This window comes from Palaemon carinicauda, chromosome 2 (assembly GCF_036898095.1).
Source record: "Palaemon carinicauda isolate YSFRI2023 chromosome 2, ASM3689809v2, whole genome shotgun sequence".
In the NCBI taxonomy this organism is placed as follows: domain Eukaryota; kingdom Metazoa; phylum Arthropoda; class Malacostraca; order Decapoda; family Palaemonidae; genus Palaemon; species Palaemon carinicauda.
The window spans coordinates 150,293,462-150,305,961 of record NC_090726.1 but is presented as its reverse complement, the minus strand read 5'-3'; the positions used below and the strand labels follow the sequence as shown (position 1 = coordinate 150,305,961).

General features: G+C 39.7%; 1 protein-coding gene across 6 annotated transcripts in view; it reads right to left on the bottom strand.

Moving 5' to 3' along the window:
• The window catches only part of LOC137627804 (guanylate kinase), a 121,549-nt gene that overhangs the window by 46,492 nt on the left and 62,557 nt on the right, over nt 1–12,500 (bottom strand). For 5 of the 6 annotated variants that reach the window (XM_068359175.1, XM_068359192.1, XM_068359184.1 and 2 more), the window contains one exon: nt 10,407–10,481. The exons of the other annotated variant lie outside the window; for it this stretch is intronic. In XM_068359175.1, coding sequence (XP_068215276.1) covers nt 10,407–10,481 — 75 coding nt within the window. The remainder of the gene's footprint in view (nt 1–10,406; nt 10,482–12,500) is intronic. 6 annotated transcript variants of the gene reach the window in all.

Here is a 12,500-nt window from a genome sequence, read left to right as displayed (position 1 = left end):
TTCACTGGGCGGCACAGGTCCCTCGCCCAGAAATAGATTTTTCCTACGTCAAAATCCCTTTTCTGGGCTTGAACCTGTGCCGGCCAGTGAATATATACAAGAGAAATGTCACCAAACTTGCAAAATAAAGGAAAAACATAAACATAAGGGAAATACAAGTTGCTTTAATCAGAGATGAGTGCCAAAAACAGCTATAAGGGTATCTTAAAAAGAACATAAATCCACTTGGTAGAACAATTGACCAAATGAGGAAAGGTATAATAATGCCGTGAGTGATGATATATACAGATACTCAGGAGTCAAAAATTTACAAATATAATAGTAATCAGGTGCGAAACCAACGAATACAAATAGGGTATAAATGAGGCAGGTAAGGGGGAGAGATAAAATAACAAGGAATTAACATATGAGTTACCTGGGGGTAACTATGCTCCCTGCAGCTACTGTAGGAAATTTAAGGGCTTCCAAATGTTTAAGGTAGTGTTTCTTGAACACTGAGGGTGACTTCCACCCTGTATACCTGGAAAGATCCGTAAAATTCATGTGGTGAAAAAAGTTCACCTAAGTAGCAACCGCTCTGATATCATGTGCAAGAGGAAAAGAGTCAGGGCTAGCTTGTTTAATAAAATACAAAATTTGTTGCCTGATCCCTTTAATGGTAATGGTACCGCCTTGTTCTCTAACGAATAGAGGCCCCGAGGAGTTAGAGGAGGTCCGGGATAAATAAGACCTAAGAGTAGTAACAGGGCACAGAGACGGATCTTGCGTGAGGTGAACAATTTTCCAGGAGGACCATCTGTTCTGAGGGTCTTCGTTCTTAGCTAAAAAGAATTTGTTAGGTGAAAGAAGGACCTCTCCCGAAGGAAGGAACTCAATATGACCCGGGTCTCTTGACAAAGCTGCCAGTTCAGAAATTCTTGCCCCGGAAGCCAAACTCACCAGGAAAAGTGTTTTCCTGAGAAGGGGAATGTAATCACAAGAACTGTTAATGGTATCAGAAGCCAATTTGAGTACATCATTAAGGAACCAGGTAACCGGGGTAGGACGAGTAACCGGTTTCAGTCTGGCACAGGCTTTCGGAATTGAAGCTAACAAAGAGTCGGTTAAGTCTATGTTAAAACCCACTAGGAATATCTTTTTCAAGGCAGATTTAATAGTGGTGATAGTATTGGCTGCCAGACCTGATTCTAATAAAGTTCTAAAGAAAGTGACTGTAAGGTTCAAGTTCATACAGTGTACGTCCGAGTCTATCAAAAATTTAGCCAACTTTTTAACCGCAGAATCATATTGGCGGATGGTGGAATCCCGTTTATCTGATTCTAGGAACAGGGTGTTTTGAGGATCGATATTGGCACCATGCATGGCCGCAAACTTCATGAAGTCCATAAAGTTAGGGCGCTCTGAATGTTTGAGAAAGCGTACACAACGCGTGTTTGTACTATCTGAGACAGAACCGGATTGGGTATCGGGTGAGGATGTAGTCTCAACTCTCGCAGGAGAGGATACCAATTGCTCTTGGGCCAGTTGGGTGCGACCAAGGCTACTCGTCCCTTGAAGGATCTCAGCTTGTCTAGGACTTTCAGTAAAAGATTCACCGGGGGAAAGAGATAAATCCTTTCCCAGATGTCCCAATTCTGTGACATAGCGTCTGTGGCGTAGGCCTGAGGGTCTAGATTGGGAGCCACATATACTCTCAACTTGTGGTTGGACTCCGTGGTGAAGAGGTCCACTTGGAGACCCGGAACCCGAGAGAGAATCCACCGGAATGACTTTAGATCGAGTGACCATTCCGATTCTAGAGGGGAGGTCCGGGACAAGGCGTCTGCCACTACGTTCCGGACTCCCGCCAGGTGGACAGCTGAAAGATGCCAACGGTTCGAGGCTGCTAGGGAGAATATGGCTACTAGAACATGGTTCAGAGGCCCTGATTTTGATCCGCCTCTGTTGAGGCAGCGGACCACCACTTCGCTGTCGAGAACCAGACGAAGGTGTTGTCTCTTGGGTGGAGCGAGACGTTTCAGGGTTAGAAGAACTGCCATGGCCTCCAGCACATTGATGTGAAATTGGCGGAATAAGGGAGACCAAAGACCTTGAACTTTCCTGAGCTGAGAATAGCCTCCCCAACCTGATAGGGATGCGTCCGTGTGAATGATTAACTTCGGAGGCGGAAATCGAAGGGGAACTGACTTTGACAGATTGTTGGCCCTTGTCCAAGGTAGAAGTCTTTCCCGGAGAATGGGAGGAAGGCGGACTTTCCTGTCCCGGAGCTTCCGGTTCGCCCTCGAACGCCAGACACGATTGATATCTTTCAATTTTGCCTTCAGAAGTAGATCCGTCACTGAAGCAAATTGAAGGGACCCTAGGATCCTCTCTTGGAGTCGTCTGGAACTTACTTTGTCTTTGAGAAAGCGTTTGGTGTTCATTGCAATCTCTAACCTCTTGGGTTTGGGAAGACACAGAGTATGAGATATAAGATCCCATTGCAGGCCGAGCCATTGGAACTTTGATTTCGGAAGAAGACGGGACTTCTTGAAGTTGATCTGGAAGCCTAGAGATTGAAGGTATTGGATGACTCTGTGAGTGGCTTTTAGGCAATTTTGGGAGGTGTCTGACCAAATGAGCCAGTCGCCCAGATAGGCTACTACTTGAATCCCTTGATTTCTGAGTTCCTGAACAGCAACTTCTGCTAACTTTGTGAAGATCCTTGGGGCGATGTTGAGCCCAAAGGGCATCACCTTGAAGGAGTAATTTTTGTCCCCTAGGCGGAAGCCTAGATACGGACGGAAGTGTCTCGCTATCGGGACGTGATAATAGGCGTCTGTAAGATCGATAGAGGTGGTGACGGCCCCACGGGGAAGTAAGGTCCGCACCTGCGAGACGGTAAGCATTCGAAACTTGTCGCATTGAATGGACAAGTTGAGAAGGGATAGGTCTAGAATCACTCTTCTCTTGTCCGAATCCTTCTTCGGGACACTGAACAGCCGACCCTGAAACTTCAGGTGTTTCGTTTCTTGTATGGCGTTCTTTTGTAACAGGTCCTGGACAAATTCGACTAGGTCCGGAGTGGAATGTTGATGAAATCTATTCGGAGGTGGAGGTCCTTGAATCCAACTCCACCCCAGTCACTTGGAGATGATACTGAAAGCCCAGGGACTGAACCTCCATTTGTTGCGGAAGGCATAAAGCCTACCCCCTACCCGCTGCACCTCAGTATTGGTTTGAGGAGTTGCCTCCACGTCCGCCTCGGAAGTTCTTTCCCTTGCGAAAGAATCTACCTCTACCTCTGTTCTGGTTTGAACCACGATGGTAGCCTCTACCTCTGTTATAACTCTGGGAAGAGCCTTGAGCCTCATAAGACTGGTTAAAGGCTGGAGAGGTGGTGGAGGCACCGGGAAGCTGGCTCTTAGGGAGCAGAACGGTGACATAATCGTCCGATGAAGGAGCCCGAGAGGTGGAAGGCTGTGCAGGAGCAGCAGGAGATGGAGGAAGAGGCTGACGGAAAACAGACGAACTACTCTGCTGTTGCCGGAACTGGGTGGAGGTATACGGGCGGAGCTTCTTCCTACCCCGGGCTTGGTAATTTGCGGGATCATATTTCTGCTTAGGAGTCAAACCCCAACGGGTTTTAAGGCTCTGATTAACCCTAGTAGCCTCTGCCAAGACTTCCTCCACAAGATCCTCAGGGAAAAGAGAAAAATAAGGCAAAACACGAGAGCACAAAAAAGCGGGTTACCATACAGGCGTGCTAAAAAAGGAGTTGGGTTCTGAGCGGATGCAGAGTTGCTGGTGCCGAGTGAGGTTGAACGGCTCTCCTCTATTGGGGTCTTTGTCGTGGATGAATCTAAATAGTGCGGGACCTCTGGATTATACGCCAAATTTTATACCGACACCAATAGGTGAGCGACCTAGTTAACCTAGCACTCCTTTACATTTTTTCTCTGGTATATTTAGCAGTAAATTACCTAAGAATAAGTGCTAATAGGAGCTTATTCACTGGCCGGCACAGGTTCAAGCCCAGAAATATATATATATATATATATATATATATATATATATATATATATATATATATATATATATATATATTTACATATATATATATATATATATATATATATATATATATATATATATTTACATATATATATGTGTATATATATATATATATGTGTATATATATATATATATATATATATATATATATATATATATATATATATATATATATATGCATATATATATTTATATATATATATATATGCATATATATATTTATATATATATATATATATATATATATATATATATATATATATATATATATATATATATATATATATACTATTATTACTATCCCAGCTACAACCCTAGTTGGAAAAGCAAGATGCTATAAGCCCAGGGGCTCCAACAGGGAAAAATAACCCAGTGAGGAAAGGAAATAAGGAAATAAATAAATGAAGAGAACAATTTAACAATAAATCATTCTAAAAACAGTAACAACGTCAAAACAGACATGTCATATATAAACTATTAACAACATCAAAAACAAATATGTCATAAATAAACTTTAAAAGACTCATGTCCGCCTGGTCAAAAAAAAAGCATTTGCTCCAACTTTGAACTTTTGAAGTTCTACTGATTCAACCACCCGATTAGGAAGATCATTCCACAACTTGGTAACAGCTGGAATAAAACTTCTAGAGTACTGCGTAGTATTGAGCCTCGTGATGGAGAAGGCCTGGCTATTAGAATTAACTGCCTGCCTAGTATTACGAACAGGATAGAATTGTCCAGGGAGATCTGAATGTAAAGGATGGTCAGAGTTATGAAAAATCTTATGCAACATGCATAATGAGCTAATTGAACGACGGTGCCAGAGATTAATATCTAGATCAGGAATAAGAAATTTAATAGACCGTAAGTTTCTGTCCAACAAATTAAGATGAGAATCAGCAGCTGAAGACCAGACAGGAGAACAATACTCAAAACAAGGTAGAATGAAAGAATTAAAACACTTCTTCAGAATAGATTGATCACCGAAAATCTTGAAAGACTTTCTCAATAAGCCTATTTTTTGTGCAATTGAAGAAGACACAGACCTTATATGTTTCTCAAAAGTAAATTTACTGTCGAGAATCACACCTAAAATTTTGAAAGAGTCATACATATTTAAAGAAACATTATCAATACTGAGATCCGGATGTTGAGGAGCCACCGTCCTTGACCTACTTACAATCATACTTTGAGTTTTGTTAGGATTCAACTTCATACCCCATAATTTGCACCATGCACTAATTCTAGCTAAATCTCTATTAAGGGATTCACCAACCCTAGATCTACATTCAGGGGATGGAATTGATGCAAAGAGAGTAGCATCATCTGCATATGCAACAAGGTTGTTTTCTAGGCCAAACCACATGTCATGTGTATATAGTATGAAAAGTAATGGGCCAAGAACACTACCCTGTGGAACACCGGATATCACATTCCTATAATCACTATGGTGCCCATCAACAACAACTCTTTGAGATCTATTACTTAAAAAATCAATAATAATGCTAAGAAACGACCCACCCACTCCCAACTGTTTCAGTTTGAAAACAAGGGCCTCATGATTAACACGGTCAAAGGCAGCACTAAAATCAAGGCCAATCATACGAACTTCCCGACCACAATCAAGGGATTTCTGTACAGCATTGGAGATTGTAAGAAGGGCATCACATGCTCCAAGGCCTTTACGAAAACCAAATTGCAAACTAGGGAGTAAATGATTACCTTCAGCAAACCTATTAAGACGTTTTGCCAGAAGACGTTCAAAACTTTAGATAATATGGGAGTTATGGAAATTGGGCGGTAATCAGTGGGACTTGAGCTACCACAAACACATTTACATAGAGGAGTAACATTACCAATTCTCCAACTAGTGCTAAAAGCTCCTCTTCTTGCTAACTTGCGCAAAATAACAGATAACTTTGGAGCTAAGAAATCTGCTGTCTTTATAAAAAAACAAAGGAAAAATACCATTTGGGTCTACACCTCCATAAGCATCAAGGTCCATCAACAGAGCTTTAATCTCACGAGATCGAAAAGCTAAACTAGTTAGTTTAGCCTCAGGAAAAAAGGAATGAGGAAGTTCAAGTTTTTCATTACTCTGTTTACTGTCAAAAACATCAGCCAAAAGGGTTGCCTTTTCCTTTGGACAGTGAGTGACTGAGCCATCTGGTTTAAGTAAAGGAGGAACTGTTGCATCTACACCAAAGAGTGCAGATTTAAGGGTAGACCACCATTTATGTTCCTGAGTTGTACCAGAAAGTGTTTCTTTTATGGTTAAATTGTACTCCTTTTCAGTTGAGGCATAAACTCTGAGCAAAAGCTCGAAGCTGAGTATAGTTGTTCCAGGTCAAATCTGATCTGTTACCCTTCCAAAGATGATAGGCCTCCTGTTTCTCCAAATAAGCACGTCTACAATCATCATTGAACCACGGTTTGTCCTTCACTCGGTACCTTAGCACACGAGAAGGGATACGCCTATCAATTATGTTGACCAGATTCTCATTCAAAGGGACAACAGGATCTACACTATTATATAATTGTGACCAATTCAAGTACAAAAGATCATTTAAAATCCCATTCCAGTCTGCTTGGGATTTCATATAAATTTTACAAGAATATGATATATCAGGGACAGGCTGCTCAGTCTTCACTACTAATGAAATCAAGGCATGATCAGATGTCCCGACTGGAGAACCAACCTTACTAGTTATAACGCCAGGGGAGTCAGTGTATACGAGGTCCAAGCAATTACCAGACCTGTGAGTAGCTTCATTTATGATTTGCTCACAGCCTGATTCAGAGGCAAAGTCTAAAGCTCTTAAGCCATGGCGATCGGTAGGAGAGATATAACTTAACCACTCCCTATGGTGAGCATTAAAATCACCAACAAAGACAAAAGAAGCCTTTCTATCATCTTCTTGTATCTTGGCCATAATGGTAAGAAGACAATCGAAGATAGAATCATCTATGTCTGGATTCCGGTAGATCGAACACAAATAAAAGTTGTTATGCCTGCCACAAACTTTTATTACCTGAATCTCATGACATCCACATTGATAGCAGGACTTATGAGAAGCAGGGTACTCAGTCCTAATATACACCGCCATTCCCCTGGCCCTAGGGATATATACATACACACACACATGTATACATTAATCACTCACGAGTTCATTGCGGATTTATAAATAAATGAAAACTATATTGCGGAATCCTCTTTATATTGCAGGTTCCTAAAGGTAGATAAGTTTTATATTTTTCATATTTCAATTACTTTTTGTTATAGCCCATTTTTGTGCCGAAAATTGATAAAATTATAGTATCACAGTGTTATAATGGAGTCCTATTATAAGAATTTCCAGTGAACAGTGGAGTACTCCACATGAATGTGTTGTCACCTATGTTGTTTATCCTCCTCATGCATTTTGTAATACATAAAACGGTTGGGGATAGTGGAGAAGGACTGGACTGGATTGGTAATAGGAAATTAGCTAACCTAGAGTATGCTAATGACGCTGTCCTTATTAGCAGAACACCACAGGATTTGCGATGCTTGTTTACCAGAATGCATGAAAAATCAGAGGGGGTTGGGCTAAAGATAAATAGAAGAAAGACAGAAATTATTAAAATGGGATATGCAGTGGAAGATGTAATATCTTTGGAAGGAGAAAGGATTAATGAGGTAGTCATACAAATATTTAAGAACTCTGATCTCTAATGCAAGGTCTTTATAATTGGAATTTAATAAAAGATTGGATAAAGCATATCAGACACTGACAAGTTAAGTAAATTTTGGAAATAAAATCACATGAAATTACATATAACAACAGACTATATATTAGTTTAGTGAGGTTGATGTTACTTTATGGACACGAGTCGTGGTATGACAATGAAAAAATATCCAACAGATTTTGTAGATTTGAGAACAAAGCCCTCAGAAGAATATTGGGAGTGAAATGACAGGGCAGGATTAGAAATAAAACTATAAGAGATTACTCGAGTGCCATATGTGGATGAGGTCACGGTGAGGGGAAGACGGAGATGGTTTGGTCATGCTCTTTGTACTCCCAAAACATTTAATTGGGCTCCACAAGGCACTAGAAGAGTTGGAAACTCCAGGCCTACATGGCTGAGGACTATGAACCAGGAAGTAGGAGATAATGAATGGAGAAGCATTGATTTAAAAGCTCAAGATAGAGATGAATGACAAAATCTAACAGAAGCCTTTTGTGTCAATAGGCGTACGAGGAGATGACGTTGATGATGATGATATAAATATATATACCATACATGTATATAATATGTATACAGTGGTACCACAGTTTATGAGTTTAACTACTTCTGAGCTTACAAATTAAAATGCTAATAAACTAAAACATTTCTCCCATAAGAAAAATAGGAAATACACTTGATGCATTCCACACGTCCACATATACACATACTGTATACAGTAGAACCCTGCAAAAACGGAGCCCTTTTCAGATATAGAGGACTAAATTCAGTTAACCAATGTGGCGTTTAAATGTTACCAGTAGGAGTACATAATATAGAGATATTTAAATTGATTTACATGATGTTGCTGTAAGTATTTTTACCTTATTCATTATTGATATATCTTTATAACAAATATTCAAAGAATAATCCTTCATCGAGAAAATCAACTTATTTCTATGCAAACCCATCAGAGAAACAAAGTTGTTACTCTCCAGTTAACAAATAACAGTATTACATTATTCATTATAGAATCCATATTTACTCTTCAACACAAACACTTGGTCCTTGATCTGAAGATAAATACAAAACCTGTACAACCTAAACTCTTGAAATCTTAAAATATTCCAACACCTCTACATCTGAGTATCTAAACCACAATTCATCCAACGTGGTAAAATGTAACCTAAAGAGACGGGGAACAGCAAGGGTTACAGTAGCCAGGGAAACATCGCAAATTAACTCCTCTTTGTTTTCTTTCATTTAGCTTCCGTACATTTTGCTATGTTTCAAGTAGACGCAGATATGCATTCTTACTTTGTGCTTTAACAGAACTTATCTTTGACTTAAGGCTACTAAATGAGTACTTTATACATAACTCTCATGGTAGAATCAGCAAAAGATCATTGTTGTTATTATTACAAGCTAAGCTACAACCTTAGTTGGAGAAGCAGGATGCTAAAAGCCCTAGGGCTACAACTTGGAAAAATAGCCCAAAGATAAACAAGGAAATAAAAAACTACACGAGAAGTAATGAACAATCGAAATAAAATATTTTAAGTACAGCAACAGCATTACATTGGATCTTTGATATATAAACTAAAAAATTAAAAAAGCGGGAGAAAAAAGATAAAGCAGTATGCCCGAGTGTATCCTAAAGCTAGAGGACTCTAGCCCAACAAAGTGGAAGACCATGATATTGAGGCAATGACACTACCTAAGACTAGAGAACAAGGTTTGATTTTGGCGTGTCCCCCTAGAAGAGCTACTTACCATTGCTAGTCTCTTTTATCCCTACTAAGATGAAAATAGCCACTGAACAATTACATTGCAGTAGTTAATCCCTTGAGCGAATAAGAATTTTTGGTAATCTCAGTGTTGTCAGGTGTATGAGGACAGAGTAGAAGTGTAGAAAAAAGGCCAGACATTCATTGTATGTGTAGGCAAAAACAAAATGAGCCATAACCAGAGAGAGGGATCCAATGTGGTAATGACTGGCCAGTCAAAGGATCCAATAACTCTCTAGCGGTAGTATGTCAACGGGTGGCCACAAAGAGGCTCTAATACACATGATTGAAGTGATTCCAATATCAATTGTCTTGTATTACACTAATAGTAGCCTACACTTTTCAGTCTGCAAAAAATCTAGTTTACAAATTTGGAAGTCCTATATTCTTATTCCTGACGGGGTATTACAAAATACAAAAAACTTACCCCAGAAAATAATATTTGCAGCCATCCTAGGCTGCAGGTTAAGTTTAAATGAGAAGTCACAATGGGAGCAGCTAGGAACAGAAGCTGCTTAAATACCCACTTAATCTACCAGCGCCTCTTTACCGCACAGGAACAAAGGGCTTTATTATGCGTACAATAATGGAAAAAAATTAACTTCATTATTATTTTAACCAAAGCAGTAGGCTACATTTAGAAAATGAATAGCTCATGAATTCTAAGAAGTTTATTGAAACAATGTAATAAATAATTTCAATTCACTTTTCATTCTATCATTTTGGCATAATACAAGATAACCTATCTACCAGGATAGGTAGATAGCGAAAAAGATTCCATAAGATTTCTATCATATTCTTTATAACTTAGATTGGCCAAACTACAAAGAAACGCAAGTAGTTTCATGAAAAACATACCTGAAGGACCACACAAAACTAGAGGGCGAGGTGTCATCTTGAAAACTGCACGAGAAAGACTGCTCCCTAAGGTACCTGAAGGAGAAATAAGGTCAACTGCCTTACCAATGAAGAAAACTCATATATAAAGTTGAATCAAATAACCATACATCAAGTGAAACATTTCCATTGGACATGCAATGCCCATTAGGAACACTAGTTTTATAGTCACGTGCCTCAACACCATCAAGTATATCAATACAGTAATTCTAATCACCACTAAAATTTAATGACGATATAATTCACACAAAAAATTCCATAAATTCAAGACAAACACTATATATACTATGCACGGTAGCTGTTAATCAATATGGATGAGGATGAATTACAATACAGCTTGTTATTGCAGGCTAACAACACAACTACAATTATTCACAATTATCTGTATATTGTACATACTACTAAAGTACAAAGCTGCTCGACAAAAATCAATAAAAAGTTTATATAAATTAAATACCTCTTACAAAAAAAGTAATCTCAAATCAGCATCTAACCTATACAAGTCTTGTGATTTCTTTAGTCGTACAGTACAGAGTATGTCTATCTATCTATCTATCTATCTATCTATCTATCTATATATATATATATATATATATATATATATATATAAACAGTGGAACCTCTACACACGAAAGTATCTACATCCGAATTTTCCAACACCCGAAGTAAAATTCGAGCAATTTTTTTACTACACTCGAATTTTATTTCGACACACGAAGTAAGCAATTTTCGTCGTACCGGTTGTATCCGAATTTTTCGACACGCGAAGTACAATTCGAACACGTTCCTACTCTACACCCGAAGTAAACAATACAGTACCCGTACGCGTAGATGGTACTCATAGCGCCGGATGTATTTTTTATTTCCGCCGATAGAAGGCAGCACTTCGACCTCGGAGGGACCCTCAATTAGCGTGGCTTGGGTCATTCCTCTGTTCTCGTCAGCTTCGTGTGGTTGTGCCCTGTGCGTTCTGCTATTAACTGTATTTTAATCGTGATGTTTTATGTTCATCCTTTTACGGTTTTTTACATAAATCATGGGTCCTAAAAAGCTTAGTTTCGCAAGTGGTAGTGGGAGTGGTGAGAAAAGGAAGAAGGAAATGCTTTCTTTAGAAGTAAAGCAAGAAATTATTGCAAAGCATGAGTGAACTTGCAAAAGAATATGGCCGAAATATGTTGACGATCTCGACAATCTTGAAACAGAAAGAAGCCATTAAAGCAGTGAAACCTTCTAAGGGGATCACCATCATTTCAAAACATCGTAGCCCTGTCATAGAAGAGATGGAACGACTTTGCTAATCTGGATCAAGGACAGAGAGATTGTTGGCGACACCATCAACGAAACTATCATCTGCGAGGAGGTGCACGCCATCTTCACTGACTTGAAGGAGGCGAGCTCTGGGGGTGATGCTAGGGAGAGTTCAACCGAACATTCCTCAGACGATTTCAAGGCTTCTCGTGGCTGGTTTGAAAAATTTAAGAAACGGTCCGGGATTCATTCAGTTGTTCTCCACGGAGAGGCTGCTAGTGCAGACACAAAGACTGCAGCTGACTTTGTGAAGAGTTTTGAAAGGACCGTGCAGGAAGAAGGCTACGTAGAGCAGCAGGTGTTCAATTGTGGGCTGTTTTGGAAGAAGATGCCCAGTCGAACCTACATCACCGCCGAAGAGAAGAAATTGCCTGGGCATAAGCCAATGAAGGATCGGTTGACTCTTGCCCTATGTGCCAACGCTAGCGGAGACTTTAAAGTCAAGCCCTTACTAGTTTACCATTCGGAGAACCCTAGGGCCTTTAAGGCACAGAATGTGGATAAGGACCAGCTTCATGTTTTCTGGCGATCCAACTCGAAGGCCTGGGTCACTAGGCAGTTCTTTGTCCAATGGGTTAACCAAGTTTTCGGTCCTTCTGTGAAGAAGTATCTTCATGAGCAGAAATTGCCTTTAAAGTGCCTGCTATGCCTTGACAATGCACCCGCTCACCCCCCCCCCGGACTTGAAGATGATATCTTCGAAGAATTCAAGTTCATAAAGGTGCTGTATCTTCCACCGAATACCAC